The sequence below is a fragment of the Microcebus murinus genome, chromosome 13 (genome assembly GCF_040939455.1).
Source record: "Microcebus murinus isolate Inina chromosome 13, M.murinus_Inina_mat1.0, whole genome shotgun sequence".
Classification (NCBI taxonomy): Eukaryota; Metazoa; Chordata; class Mammalia; order Primates; family Cheirogaleidae; genus Microcebus; species Microcebus murinus.
In genome coordinates, this window is record NC_134116.1 from 3,600,138 (window position 1) to 3,615,715 (window position 15,578).

The 15,578-nt window shown below is 47.7% G+C and overlaps 1 protein-coding gene and 1 long non-coding RNA gene across 2 annotated transcripts; one reads left to right on the forward strand and one right to left on the reverse strand.

Moving 5' to 3' along the window:
- Positions 1 to 6,245: 6,245 nt before the first annotated feature.
- LOC109731335 (uncharacterized) lies at positions 6,246 to 11,623 on the reverse strand. The gene is made up of 3 exons (XR_012922406.1): positions 11,346 to 11,623; positions 10,274 to 10,446; positions 6,246 to 7,219 (listed from the first exon to the last, which is right to left on the reverse strand). It is a non-coding gene; the product is annotated as an uncharacterized LOC109731335 (long non-coding RNA).
- Positions 11,426 to 15,540, forward strand: LOC105864414 (olfactory receptor 11L1). The gene is made up of 2 exons (XM_076009269.1): positions 11,426 to 11,502; positions 14,140 to 15,540. The coding sequence occupies exon 2, from the start codon at positions 14,143 to 14,145 to the stop codon at positions 15,091 to 15,093; it is 951 nt and encodes a 316-aa protein (XP_075865384.1). The 5' UTR covers positions 11,426 to 11,502; positions 14,140 to 14,142; the 3' UTR covers positions 15,094 to 15,540.
- Positions 15,541 to 15,578: the final 38 nt, after the last annotated feature.

Genomic DNA, 15,578 nt, shown 5'->3' on the forward strand with positions numbered 1-15,578 from the left:
TCCTGGCAAGGGTGACCCAGAGCTGAGAATGGATGTGACTGGAGCAGGGGTCTCAAAGGTGGGTGTTTGCCAAAGAATGGATCACAAGCAGCTATTCTGGCCCACTTACTTACTGCCCCTGGAAACACCCTCTACAAAACCCAAGGCTCTCCGCTTTGCTCTGGTGGACGCTCTTTTGCCTCCACCCATCTGCACCCAGATACTCAAAATAAACAGCATTTTGCTACACATGAGGCTGCGTGTCTCCCTTGGCTCTGGACCTAACAAGCGGGAGGAGCAGGACACACCCAGACGACATGCAGAGGGCCAGACAGGCGGGGGTGCTGGGCAGCAGATAAGGTTGCATTTAGAGGTGGGGCTGATGACTGAGGTCCTTGTGACTCCTGGGGGTGTGTGGGTCTTTATTGCAAGGACAGGGTCTCAGCCTGGAGCTTTGGTGTGGCCAGAGTCTAAAGGACTGAGAGGCCTTCTGCATAAAGGTAAAGTGGATAGTTACGATGGATAGATTCTTTGAGAACAAACACGTCTGTAGGAGCAAAACACGAAAGACGTGACGTTAGGAAAATAAAAGCAAGAGCAGAGGGCTTAGCAATAGAAAAACAGACCCTGGCTTCAGACTAAAGGCTGTGCCACTTGCCGAGAGCCCTGACACAAGCTGCGCCGCCCTGGTGTGCTGCATCTCCTCTGACCTGCCACGAGGACGGCTGCCCAGAGGGTTAAACGAGCTAGCACGCACTTCCTGCCCAATGTAGTCCCCACACATAGCAGATGTATTTGATTGAAAAAAAGGAAATGGCAAAATGAATGAGCGAAGGACAGTGAGTCAGAATGTGAGCTACAGTAGGACCAGGAGATGTTTTTCTCTGTTCGCTGCCGAATTAACAGAACCTTGAATGATGACAGGCACAAGCGCATACACAGTAAACACTAGGTGCATGAATAAAGCGAATCGACAGAATCAGTACGGTCTGTCACAGAAGCTAATGGAGGAGACAATCCCGCGGGGATCATACTAGGTCAAATGTGAGATCCATGTTATTCTTCATTTTACATACATGATCTTGCTTTAGGTCTCCACAGCTCTGGCAAATGCTAGAGCATTTTTACAGCATTTTTCTTGGGACACAGGAAAGCGATGTATTTGCTCACACGTGTGGACGAGTTGATAACCAGGGCCACATGCACTCCGACCTCCCGGTGCCTAGGAGGATGAGGAAAGGCGTGCCTTCTGCTGTGGGGTCACAGTGGCGTTCAGGAGGGTGTGGTGGGGCGAGCGAGCTCACTTCTTCCCTCGCTGGTTCCACAGTTGCTCAGCCTTAGCCTTGTTGTGTCTCCTGCTGGCAGACTAGCGATGAGGTCTGCACATTCTTCTTAGAAACCCAAATCCCCTAACGGCACATCCGTGCAGGTAGGTAGTAGACAGGATTATAACCAGATGTCACCGTGCTAGGGTACAAATCCTGTGGGCAGTGCCGCCCCGGCACTCTCTTGTCTCATAGGGGTGATCTAACTTAAATTCGTGTTTTCTCGTGATCTTTCTTTCAGGGCTGAATAAAGAAATCTTTTTATTTATGCTGATACAACAACATTCTGATACATTCCCCTCCTTAATTCTTAGCCACCCTCTGGCTCTTTAACAGGTTGCAGAGTTCCAAATCTTCTAGCTAACCACCCTCCTCCTTCTCTAATACTCTCTCCATTCACGTCCGCCTTCTCTGACATCCTGTTAATGCGTCGAAGTATGGAAGCTGCTGTCCTCTGACCATTCCCACCTGCTCCTGTTCCTAACCTCTTTGGCATCGTGGCGTTGAGCTCCTAAAACCTTTTCCTCGAACCCTTTTCACAGAGGTTCTCAGCTCTCTGTGGCCAGACTCTCCGCCTCAGCTTTGTGGATTCACAATCTCCCAGCCCCCAAACCCCAACTCAGCCCAGTTCACAACAGAGAATAAAGTCAGTGCAAACCTCAGGCGCAACAGCCCCTGACTCAGCAGTTTCCTTCCTGCTTGTGGTTTTATTAAAAACTGTTTTCACTTAAGCAATTGCACCCTTCATTTCTTCTCCCTTTTTCAAAGTTGTGCTAAAATACACATAACAAAAAAGTTACCATCTTAGCCATTTTTAGGTGTGCGAGTCAGTGGTGTTGAGTGCACGGGTAGTGTTGTGCAGCCATCTCCAGAACTCCTTCCGTCCAGCAGGACCGAAACTCTGTGCACCTCAGAGGAAAGCTCCCCACTTTCTCCTCCCTCCAGGCCCTGGCAACCAGCATTCTACTTTCTGTGCCATGGTCCCGACTACTCTAGGCACCTCCCGTAAGTGGAGTCATGCAGCATCTGTCTTTTTATAACTGGCATTTCAATTAGTGTCATGCTCTCAAGCTAGATCCATGTTGTAGCATATTCTAGAACGTCCTCCTTTTCTAAGACTGAATACAATTTTATTGTGTGTGTATACCACACTCTGCTTGTCCATTCCTGATGGGCACTCGGGTTGCTTCCACATCCCGGCGGCTGTTGGGAATAAAGCTGCTATGAACACGGTGCACAAGTATCTGTCCCGGACCCCGCTTTCCACTCATCTGGGCACGTAGGCAGAGTGGAGTTGCTGGACCACGAGGAAATTCTGCTTTTAACTTATTGAGGAATCTCCACACTATTTTTCACAGTTGCTGTACTATTTTGTATTCCCACCAACGGTGCACAGGATTCCAATTTCTCCACATCCTCTCCAACTCTTGTGATTTTCTGTTTTTTCGATAGTAGCCATCCTGCTGTTGATGCGTGTGAGGAGTATACCCTGCGATTTTATTTTTTCTTTCTTCCCCAGAGCCTATATTGAAGTAAGGTTGAGCTACCCCCATGGGCACAGCCTCAGTTTTCCCTGCCCGGGGAAGGGACACTGGCACCCAGTGCGGCTCTGTGCTTCCATGGAAGGGACTCAGAGAGAAGGCGGCAAGCAGAGACAGCTCCTGCTGACTAGTGCTGGTGGGGGCGGACCGAGAGGCCCACAAGGAATTAGCACAGAGAAATGAATTCTGGCCCTGGCCTGCCTTCTATGCGCAGGGGTCCAAGCAGCACATATGCATTTTAACAAAGGTACATTTACGTAATAATATTATATTTAAACAGTGGCTTACTTTTTTGCATAATTTGACTGATTCGGGGATAAGAATGTTTCCTGTTAATGTTTTAATTCCAAAGTCTCTTCACTCTAGGCCTGCACAGAGTAAGGGCTCAGTATGGATTCTGTAATAAATAAATAATACGATGTCCCACGTGAGATTTGCACTCTCTGGAGGAAGTGGCATAGACCCATCTGTATTTCAGAAGTGAGAATTTGAGACCTGAGCAACACAATGAACGGATCCTGCCTGTCGTTCTAGCTCTGGTGTTGGGGACGCTCCTGGCGTGCTCTGCAGGCTGGTCACAGGTGCCTGTTTACTTGTTCAGTGGGCAAGTGTAGGAGCCAAGCCCCAGGCATGGGGCTACAGACACAGAGCTCGTGTCCTGCTGAAGGAAATAAGTAGCACATGGACGAAATAACAACATGGAGGGGACACATAGTACCGGATACAAGTACCAGGGAACAACGGAAAGGAGACACCGCGTGCAAGCGCCGCGGGGAGAGGTCTCGGAAAGTTCACCAAGAACTTCTGTTGGAACTCAGTCCCCAGGAGGCCTGAGACTCCCGGCCTGCCTCTGCAGTTCTGACGGAATACGGTCAGAGAAAACTGCATGTGCAAAGTGATGAAAGACTGATGTCTTAGAACCACCCACAGTTTCACGTGGCTCCTACTTAGGTGGCAACTGGGGGAGAACAGAGAACGGCTAGGTTTGCATGCTGTGCCAAAAAGTTTAATTTTTATGGGCAGACAATGGGCAACAGTGACAGGCGTTCACAATCATCGTCGCTGGATGTGAGGTTTAGACCCTGCTGCTCTCTTTCCCAGTGGTTGTCAGCATGAAGCCCTGTGGACCCCTGTGAATTGCAGGCTCCGTCCACCCAGAGGGACGCTGTTCCGTGGCCGGGGGTGGGTGGGAGGGGACAGTAACGTTATGGGAGTTTCTGCCAACTTCTAGAGGCAGCCCGGACTCAACTGCATTTGTGTGGATTCCATTTCCTGTGTGATAAATGTGAGGACAGGCACCCTAGGCTTCTCTGCCACTCCTTCCAGGAAGGCCTCTGAACGGTTCTCCAGTGAGTTTGCAGTGAAATCTCAGCACCCCTGTTCTATCTCGATTCTATGTAAAATGCCACAGGAGAAAGGCACAGAGGCATTATTTCCCCACATCCCCGAGTGGCCTCGTATAGACCTGGTGCTTCATACTGTGCCATTGCTACACATGGATTTGGTCAAGCACGTGCATTGCCGCGTAGCGCCTTCATATGACATGCTCCCGCTAAGCGCGTCTGAGATCGCGAGGGTCGCCTTCTACAGACACACCACTATAGCACAAGAGGGAAGATGTGAGAGTCACAAAAGAGGATGTTTTCTGCTTTATATGAGAGTTAAACAAAGATAAGGGGTGTGTTTATTGGATTAAATGATGGCAGGGTACCAGGAAAATCAGGAAAAAACTCGTGACGATATCTGAAGTGGGGAGATTCTCAATGGTGGAAACAGCAAGAGGAGAAGCACTCAAAAATTACAACACTTAACTTCAAGTTAAAGTTTAAAAAAAAATGAACGCATTTTTCAAAGTAGTAAAGAAGATAATATGATTTGAGCTAGGCCTTTCAGAAGTAAATTTTTTAAAATATCATTTAAGTAAAACTTACCTTACAAGCAGATCTTCCAGGTGAACGCGTCGGTAAGAAGCATCAGCCCAGGTTGCTACACCCCAGCTCTCTCCCAGCCCTCCGCAGAGGGCTTCCCCAACCCCTGCCCTGGCCCTGCCTGGCAACTTAGGTAGTGGTGGGAGTTCTCGTCCATTCAGTTGCCAGGCCTCTCCTCACTTGTCTCTCTTGGGAGCTCGGGAGTTACCTGGCAGGGCCAGAAGCCTCTCATCGTTCTCAGAACTAGCATTTTCTCATTTCCTTCGGCGCCCCTTTGAGCCTGACTCCACTAGGACAGCCCCTGCAATTTCCCTGACTGTCCTGAAAGCAGTGCATTAAGGTGACAGACGACGGATTCGAGGCTGAAATCGACCTGCCTTCAAACACCGTGACCTGGTGAGCTGTGCAGGCCTCTCTAACTAACCCTGTCGGGGAAGTGGGGCCTCTCATGAGACTTGTGTGGGGCATCATCCATGGAGGGTCTGCAACCCCACACGCACACGAGACACGCTCATCCCAACGCTCAGCTCTCCACTCACACCTTCACCGGGGGGAAAGGAAAGGAAGCACAGATCTTTGGGGAAGTATTTTGTGCATTTGTCTAATTGTTCTGAAGCCTCCTCATCTCCGTTGTGTGTTCAAGGTAGAAATGTTCTGAAGTGAGGGCTTTCTCCCTCATTGTGTGCCAGGAGGCTGATGAAGAAAGCAACAAATTGCCTGCTAAATTTAAGACGTGGCTGACTTGAGAAGAATAACTATTGATTCCTAGATTGGTTATTTATATTCGGAGGCTGCCTGCTTCAAATAATTCACCAGTTTTATACAGTTACTTGATTCCACGCAGTTGTTCCAAATTAAAATTGACCATATTGCCAAGATGGCCCTTGGATATTAAGAAATTCTAAAAAAATACAATGTCACCCTATCACTTTGCTAGAAATATAATGCAAAGCATCATTCAAAATGACCCCATCACACCATATAAATACGTGGAGAGCACAACAAGAGATGAGATATAAGGTTTGGGTAATCTCTGTTCTTACTTTACAAGAAATTTAAAATAAATATATTGTATTTTAAGATAACTCCTCCAACCTTTTAGATGGCTGGACTTAGAATTCCTGGAGCCTAGAGATGACTGTGCCCATCACATATCAAATCCCCCGTAGGTAAGCAATGACATAGTCTTTGGGTGGGTTTCGAAGGAGGTGGTAGCTTTTCGGAAGGAAAGCCTTGACTAATGCATCTTGGAAAATCCACAGGCAGAGGCAGTACCTATACTGAAAAAATTGAATTTAGATTTTCTCAATAAGTTACGCCCTTAGGTTAGTTCAAAATAATTTTTGCTTATGAAATCATTGAATTAAACTTTAGAAAACATTTGGATATCTACCCCATCTATTAAATGATTACTCCCTTGTATAATCTAACCAAGTGATAATATTCCAAACAACTTCGAGCCTGAGTTTTAGATGTTCTTCCTTTATTGAATCAAAATATATTTTCCTAAAGCCGTCATCTATTAATGGCGTTTCTATTTTTATGGTGAAACAGAACAATATTATTTCCTCTTGTAAAACCACTTAATTCTGCGTATAAGGTGATTGATATATATCCTCTCTTGTCTTCTCTAAATCAGATGAAATGCCTCTACTTCTTCATTACTTTGCTCTTGGCACGATTCTGAAACCGCAGGACGTCCTCCATTCACCAAGTACCACATTGTCTCGGAGCTTCTCAAGCACAGACCTTAAAGGCAGCTCTGTCCCCGCGCTGTGTGAGACTTCTACGGCTTTAAATAAAAATAGCTTCTCTGTCATTATTTTGCGCACACTTGTGTTTGGTAAGGCAGAGCTCCACCACTCTGGCGCTACAGGAACGGCAGAGAGTTGTGTTGGCAAACCCGGCCTCTGCATCCAGAGATTCGGTGTGGGACTCACAGTGCCGCAGCAGCCTCGAGCTGGGTGACCTGGGCCCATCACCCACCTTCTGGGCTCAGCTTCCTTACTTGTAAATTATCAGCCAACATGCAGACCTAGTGTGAAGGTGAGATAAAGCGGTGCATATAATACAGCCCTTAGCGCTGGGACTCCAACTACATAAATGCTCAAAGGAGATGTGCACCCCTGTCACAATAAGGCTGAAGAGCAGAGCGTGGCTTCCTGACACCACCCCCTGCTGCCGTGACCTGCCCCTACAGGAAGCCCAGGCTGGCTGGTCGAGCCAGACACCTTCTGGCGGGGGCTGTATTCGCTGCTTATGTTCCAGGTTCCTTCTGGCTGGCTCTCCCTCACGTGTAGGCCGCGAAGGATTTGTAGGTCTGAGCACACGCCCTGGGCATTTCTTCAGCTGTTGCTGATGTGTGCAGAAGTTCTGTTATTTCATTTCTGCAGCTGTCAGAGACAGTGGGTACATAATCGCTTTGCAGACTCTAGCATGCCTCTCTCTGCAAGAGTGGAGAGAGATACTACAAGATCCAGATTTGGGATAAGACATGAAAAGCCCTCCCCAAACAATAGACTATGATGCAATCCAAAATTCGATTTTTATTTATTTTTTTCCTAAAATGTAACAGGAGGAGAAAAAGTTATGATAGAAGTTAACCATAAAAGTCTTAATAACTACAAAAAAAGCCAAGATGCAGGCTGTATAAGAGTAACCCAACTGTACTAGCCCATATGTGGGACACACAAAAATTTGGAAGTTGAGACACAAGGTTCCCAACTCTGGAAGACCATACTGTGGGTATTTAAAAAGATATAATTTTGTCTGTATTGTTTTTCCTTCTCCAAGTTTTCTAAAAACTATACACATGAATCATATTATTTTGAAAAATGCAGATTAGTTAAATTCAACATCAGTCGACAATAAATGCTAGCCTACCCCATCAGACTGCAGCGCCATGTGATTCAGTGATGGACCCTAATGCCTGAAAGAGCCCCAGACGCATAGTAGGTGCTGTGTGCATATTTGTTAAATAAGGGAATCAAAGGAAAAAGTAAGTGATTGTTTGTTCCTATTCATCCATTTATTTAATCTTTTAATAGTTTATTTTAAACTAGAAGATACAAATTTAATTAGAAATAATAAATTAGCTCTTCTTAATTAGACATACTTCTGTATACTGGGACTTTTAAAAAAGTCCTGCTACATTAGGAATGGGTTGAGAATCTTGTATTTTTCAATATGTCTTCTAAAACTCAAACTAAGCCTCTCAGATCAATTCATATATTGCATTTCCTTTGTTAAATTAACAGATGCACACTTAGAAAGAGCTTTGGTACAGATTGCTTTAATTGAATAAATTAATTTGCAGGCATAAGTTTTTTTTCCATTTGGCCACATCTGTAATTAAAGTGTGGTGGAAAACTATTAATACCATTCAACAAAAAGCAGCTATTTTATATTCAATGGTCAGAATAGTTCACTCGCTAATTGCCTGATGGTGTTAGTGAAACACCTTTTTATTTGATTCAATTTTGGGTTCAACATTATTGGTACCTTTCCTAAGTTAAATTGTTAAATTCTATTTCAAAAAGAATGTAAGAATAGCATCTATTCTGAGTGTTTTATCAACATCTAGGCCTCAACAGGTAGAGTCAAAATCTCAGGAGGTTGATTTCACTGTTTACTAACTTGATTGGCAAATTACAGAATACTTGGGGAAGAGGATTCTCAGAAGAGCTAGGTCCCCAAGAAACTCAGGGTTACTGAAAGAAGCCTGCCTCACCCAGTGTCAAACCCCGGCAAAGACGGCACATTCCAGATCTCACAATGAAAGCACATCTGAATGAGGGCCAGAGGAGGGAAGGCAGTCACTGGAGGCACAGGTAGGGGAGGCTAGTGCAGTAAGTGCAGATTTTCCCAGAAGGGAATCAACATGGTGTGTGTTTTAGTGTCAAATGACATAAATTTTCTTGTTTGGGTTGTTGTGGTTGTGGATGTTGGATTCCAAAATTATACTGACTTCAATAGATCTTGCTTAAATTCAGTAGCATATAAAACTGTAACAATAAAAATGTAACCAAGAAAGAGTTCTTGAGAAGTAAAAAAGCCATTTAGTATACTTTAGGTAATGTTGTATCTGAGAAAAATAACATTCTTGATTATGTTTATTTTCATATAATTTCAAAGAAAACTACAACGTTACATCTGTCTGAGGGTACACTAGTTGCCCTAGCACTAAAGCCAACTCAGTATTTTGGGAGGCAGATATTTTTTTCCTTTTCTTTTTTTTTTATTGTTGTTTTTTATTTTTTTACAGCTCCTTATAATTAAGGTAATTTTAGCATTGTGAAATAAGCAATGTTTCAAGAAGTGGTGGGCTCCTCATTACTGAAGGTATTTAAGGAATAAATGTTGATTTAAAAAGTTCAGTTTCCTGGTGCATTTGAATGTGTCTTGTGTGGGATACTTCAGATAACTAGGAAATCGATCCACATGCTCTGTAAACAATGCAATGCTATTTTGCTTTCCTTCTGGCCTCCCAAACCTAGCCCTCGTTGTTCCCCATGTTTGAATTATTTCTTACGGATTCACTCTCCATTTTAAATTGGATTGCATGGTAATAGTCTTACCACAAAAACTGAGTGAAAGCCAAGAGAAAAAAATTCCAAGATGGCATTGTTATTTACTAAGAGAATTTGAGCAGAGCCGTGTCTCAAGAAATCCTCCAATGCATCTCCCTCTTTCTGAGCATGTCCATCTATGTGGCTTACGTAACAATTTTCTAGTATCCCTCAGTTGTTCATTCAATGTTTTTTTCAAGCTAGAACTTCGGGAATATTCTGCCTTCACAGCAAGACATGCATACACTTTTGTCGCGAACCTGTGTCAGAAGCTGTGGGAAAGGCAGAGGAGCAGTCAGTGGACATCACAGAGAAGGTGGCATCTGAGCAGACCAGAAGGACAGGAGCAATGAGCCACCAGGAACGCTCGGGGACAGTATTGCAGGAAGCGGAATGAAGCAGGATTGAAGGATAGAAGGCAAGTCCAGGGTAGTCGGCAGAACTCTAAGGAAACCGAGGGCTGTGCACAGAGTGGACGAGGAGGGAAGCAGAGGGCAGGTGGGAGGAGAGAACAAGTAGGGCCAGGTAAACTGTCGAGGCTTTGGCCTGTTCCCTTAAGCTTTATTTAGGAAATCACAAGTACTATGCAGTTCAGTACGTACCACACGTCCAGTACCGTGCTCCTGGTGGCAAGCGCAAACATCTTGTTAAGGCACCTTTTTCACCTGACATAAACATTCCTAGGTACTTAAAGATCACAGTCCCAGGAATTTTGCCCCAGCGTGAGAAGAGAACACAGTGCACAGCCAAAAGAGGTCACTACAGAGATGAAAAACAGAAACACAAGAGAGCAGACAGTTGATTCCTATTTGGTGACCATCGGCAGAGGTGAATGTGCTGACTGTTCAGTCACAGTGTTTTATTCCCTCAAGGAACGATCCACAGCACATCTGTGTCCCCGTGTGAGCTGTTGTGTGCTTTAACAATCTCACCTTGGCTGCTGTATTGAGCAGGGCAGGGTGGACACGGAAGGGCTGCAAGGAGACCACTGTGACAATCTGGGTGAGAGGCAGTGGCATTTTTTCACGGGAAATAAGCGCTGCTGTGGTGAATGGTGATCAAATCAGATTCTGGATATATTTTCAGGTAGAGCCCGCTGATTTTTCTGAAAAATAAATCCGATATTGGGGCGGAGAGGGACGAGAGTCAAATTCAAGGTTCCGAGCCCAAGCAAGTGGAGGGGCGGAGTGCCCCTTAGTGACCCGGGAAAGACTGCGCTGAGGGAGGTGGTGGGTGAGTCAGGAACACTCTTGGGGCAGGTTGGGCCGCGTTAAATTGCGCGTGCGGATTAGACGTGGGCGTGCGCACGTGGAACAGGGCAGGTGTTTACGCAAGGCTTAGAGTCAAGCTTGAGACGTGAATGTGAGCGTAGGCAGCACAGGGATGACACTGAAAGTCCAGAGACTGCCTGAAACCATGAAGCACACGAGGGAGGCTCAGAGGTGCTCAGCTGGGGCTGCCCGAGTGTGAGAAGCCAGGGCTGCGGCTGAAGGCAGAGAGCACGTCGTCGTGGACGTCCAGGGACAAGAGTGGACCCGGGAAGAGGGCGGGACCACCTTGGCAGTGCTGCGGACAGACCGAGGTGACCAGGAACAGGACGGTGGCTGGGAGCGGTGAGGCCACGGCAGAGCGCTTTGGGGCAGTGGTGAGAGAAACACCCTGATTGCGGTGGACTCAAGTGCGCAAGGAACGGGCCCGGAGAGACGGCGCCCGGAGGGGCAGGGGTCCGCAGGAGGGAGCGGACAAGTGGGGCAGCATTTGGAGAAGGGAAGAGCATCCAGACTGTTGTCTGTCTTGTCTTTTTCAAAGGGAGCCAAACCAGCCTGTGGGCGGCTGAGGAGACGGGCTGGCAGGGAAGGGGCGGGGACTTGGGACGGAGAGGACGTAACATCTGTGAAAGGGAGAGAAAACCTTTCTTTTCTCCACCCTCATAAGTCCGTTGCTGGGACAGGTTTCTGTATGGAAGCACGGATGACCAAGAGAAAACCACGCGTGTGTTCGCACCTGCCAGCCCCTCGCACCCCTGGGGACGCGTCTCCTTGGGAAGCTCTCCGAGGCAGCGGCGTCCAGGCCTTGCTCGCGCGGCGCTCGGACAGACAGCGTCACTCAGCCCACAGTGACACGACAGCGAGCCAGAAGGGCGTCACCAGGCTCTCGAAAGGTGGCGAGCTGCGGACGGCAGGGCCGTGGGCAGAGCGGGCCCGCGCTAGGCGGGCGGCTGCGGGAGCCCGTCTGGGGCGGCTGCGGGAGCCCATCTGCGGGCGGCGGGGCGGGAGCCCGTCTGGGGCGGGGTGGGCGGGAACCCGTCTGCGGGCGGCTGTGGCAGCCCGTCTGCTGCGGGGCGGGGCGGGGCGGGAGCCGTTCTGCGGCGGGGGCGGGCGGCAGCCATCTGGGGCGGGGCGGGCGGGAGGCCGTCTGGGGCGGGAGGGGCGGGAGCCGTCTGGGGCGGGGCGGGCGGGAGCCCGTCTGGGGCGGGGCGGGCGGGAGCCCGTCTGGGGCGGGGCGGGCGGCAGCCGGTCTGGGGCGGGGCGGGCGGGAGCCGTCTGGGGCGGGGCGGGCGGGAGGCCGTCTGGGGCGGGAGGGGCGGGAGCCGGTCTGCGGCGGGGGCGGGCGGCAGCCGTCTGGGGCGGGGCGGGCGGGAGCCCGTCTGGGGCGGGGCGGGCGGCAGCCCGTCTGGGGCGGGGCGGACGGGAGCCGTCTGGGGCGGGGCGGGCGGGAGCCGTCTGGGGCGGGGCGGGCGGGAGCCGTCTGGGGCGGGAGGGGCGGGAGGGGCGGGCGGCCCGCGCCCTGCAGAGCCGCTGTCCGCGTCAGGAAAGCGGAGGGCGCCGGCCGCCCCGCATCCCAGCCTCCTCGGCTCAGCGTCTTTAGGCTTTCAGAGGGGCACGTCTGGCCTCTTTCACCCGCGACGCCTTCCAGTGTGCGGGCCGGAGCGGCACTTACGCGGGCTCCGCCTGGCCCGCCCGGCCGCTTATTCAGAGGGAGAGGCGGGAGGTCGCACGGGAACAAAAGGTGGCAGTCCGGAGAATTTGGTGGCCGAGCTTGCAGATATTGTCTTTGGAGGATTTCAGTTTTTTCAGTAAAATGCGTCCCGGTTGAGGGTTCAGATAGAATAGAACAGCATGTGTTGGAAGTTTGAAAAGGGAGGAGCATAAACGAAATAGTCCCTTAGGAGACTGGAAGAGCACAGAGGTGAGGCAAGTGTGAAACGATTGCTCCTCAGCACTAAGGGCTGGCGTTTATTATGTGAGTTTCAAAGTGGCAACACCGTGTGTCGTGTCTTACCCCTCAATGGAACGGACGCTCCTGCGTGGCAGGTGCATGTTGGCTTTGTCCAGAATCACCATAGGTAACGAATTACCTGAAAGAAAAGAGGGAGGGAGCGCAGTGGCCAAGCTCAAGTCTGGTATCCCACGGCAGGCAAGGTAACCGGTGGGGCGAGATACAGATTAACTCCGCACAGGGTTAACACATCTATATTATAGGGTGAATACATCTATATTATAGGGTGAATACATCTATATTATAGGGTGAATACATCTATATTATAGGGTGAATACATCTATATTATAGGGTTAATATATCTATACTATATAGGATTAATACATCTATATTATAGGGTTAATACATCTATATTACAGGCTTAATATATTGATACTATATAGGGTTAATACATCTATATTATAGGATTAATACATCTATATTATAGGATTAATACATCTATACTATATAGATATAGTATCTCTATTCTTTCTCTCTCTCTCTCACACACACATACACACACAACACACACACCAGGGCATCAATACATATTGTTTGAGTGTAGAATGAATAAACTTCCCCGAGGCGTCATAGAAGATATGTTGTGTCTGTCTGTCTTTTTTACACAAAGCCCACACATGAACAAAGGGAGACATTTGCCTCAATGTATGCATGATTCTTTTAAAATAATTTGTTGTTATTGTTAGTTCCTGTGTTTTTTTAACCAGTTTTAATTGGTAAAACATTATCTAATTGACAAAGAAAAATTGCATACTGTATGTTTGAGGGGTAGAGCTTGGTGTTCTGATGCATGTGTGCATGTGAAATAATCATCACAATCAATCTAATTGACATTTCCATCACCTCAAATATTAATAGTTAAAATGTTCTGTCTTCTTTTCCTTTTTTGTGTGGTGAGAACATTTTGGCTGTACTAGACAGAGTCCTTTTTTGCCTGTCTTTGGGTCTGAGATGTCAAGATTTCAGAGAACCCAAATGACTGGGACTTGCTCCATGTCTTGCCAAGATCTAATATTCACGTTCAGTTTGTGATTTCAGAAGGCATCCTTATAGAGGAGAGATGGCCGAAGGTTGGTTCATGGATACAGAAGTACAGCTAGACAGGAGGAATAAGTTCTAGTGCTCTACAGCTCTAGAGAGTGACTATAGTAACAATGGTTTAGTGTGTATTTTCAAATAGCTAGAAGAGTGGATTTTACATGTTCCCAACACAAAGAAATGATTAATGTTTGAGGTGATGGAAACACTAATGACCCTGATTTGATCATTACACATTGCACATGTGTTGAAATAACACACGATGCCCATACATACATACAATTATGTGCCTATTAAAAATAATAAAAACAGAAGAGAAAACAGATGGAATTATATATTCGTCCCCCTAAAAAGCTGTAGACAAGGATCTAAACTATCATAAAACTGATCTTTGAAATCGCAAACATGGATAGTAGTATTTCCATGCCTTGCATACTGCGCTTTTCCTAAATATTTTTCTCCCCTCACACCCCCGCCACAGGCAATGCAGCCCCAAAATGTGTCCACTGTGACTGAGTTTCAGCTGTTAGGATTCCAGAACCTTCTTGAGTGGCAGACCTTGCTCTTTGCCGTTTTCCTGCTCGTCTACTTCCTCACCATCGCAGGGAATGTTGTCATCATCTCAGCGGTGAGCCAGGACGCGCGACTGCAGTCACCGATGTACACGTTCCTCAAGCATCTCTCGTTTCTGGAGATCTGGTACACATCCACCACTGTGCCTCTTCTCCTGGCCAACCTGCTGTCCTGGGGACAGGCCATCTCCTTCTCCGCCTGTATGGCACAGCTCTACTTCTTTGTGTTCTTCGGGGCCACCGAGTGCTTTCTCCTGGCCGCGATGGCCTATGACCGGTATCTGGCCATCTGCAGCCCGCTCCGCTACTCCTTCCTCATGAGTCCTGACGTCTGCACCAAGCTGGTGGCAATCTCCTGGCTGACAGGAGTCGGCACAGGCCTTCTGCCTTCCCTGATGATTTCTAAGTTGGACTTCTGTGGGCCCAACCGGATCAACCATTTCTTCTGCGATCTGCCTCCACTCATGCAGCTCTCATGTTCTGACGTTTATGCTACCGAGATGGCCATCTTTATCCTGTCAGTTGCTGTGCTGTGTATTTGTTTTTTTCTGACACTGGTGTCCTATGTTCTCATCGTGTCCTCCATATTGAGAATCCCTTCTGCCTCTGGCCGGACGAAGACCTTTTCCACCTGTGGTTCCCATCTGGCTGTCGTCACTATCTACTATGGGACTATGATCTCCATGTATGTGCACCCTGAAGTCCACCAGTCACCTGAAGCCAACAAGGTCATTTCTGTCTTCTACACCGTGGTCACTCCACTGCTGAACCCAGTTATCTACAGCTTGAGGAACAAAGACTTCAAAGAAGCTGTTAGAAAGGCCATGAGAAGGAAGTGTAGTATCTATGGAGGAAGAGTGTGAGGAAGCTTATTTATTAGGAAAGGGAAATCTGCACAGGACACAAGGTGGATTAAGTGCAGGGATTGAATTCTCCAAGCCGTAATGCAAGAGCTTCATGAGGGTCCCTCACCAACAACTGGTCAGAAGATAAATCGCTTCTACCAAACCATCTTGGGGGCAGTTTTGTCCTTAGACACTTTCTTCTATCTTTTGATGGAATCTGATTGTATAATTTCCGTGTATGGCGATCACACACACATTACTGTAAGATTCTACAATAAGATTTCTCTTTTGCTTATAAGCCTTATACACAGAAAGTTCTGCACCTTGTAGGTACTGTTAGGAGACTGGCCTTGTGGACCTGAAACCTGGTGGTTGCCTCTGGTATTTATTGAATAACTGTAGAAAGAGTGACTGAAAAAGAAAATGTTTGAAATGCGTTGATCTACATTATCTCCCAGTGACAAGAAAGAGCAAATAAAATATGTGAGTGCCAACATTCCCCT

Bases quoted from the DNA above. Each gene is read 5' to 3' on its own strand.
- LOC105864414 (XM_076009269.1), top strand. From the start codon at position 14,143: ATGCAGCCCCAAAATGTGTCCACTGTGACTGAGTTTCAGCTGTTAGGA.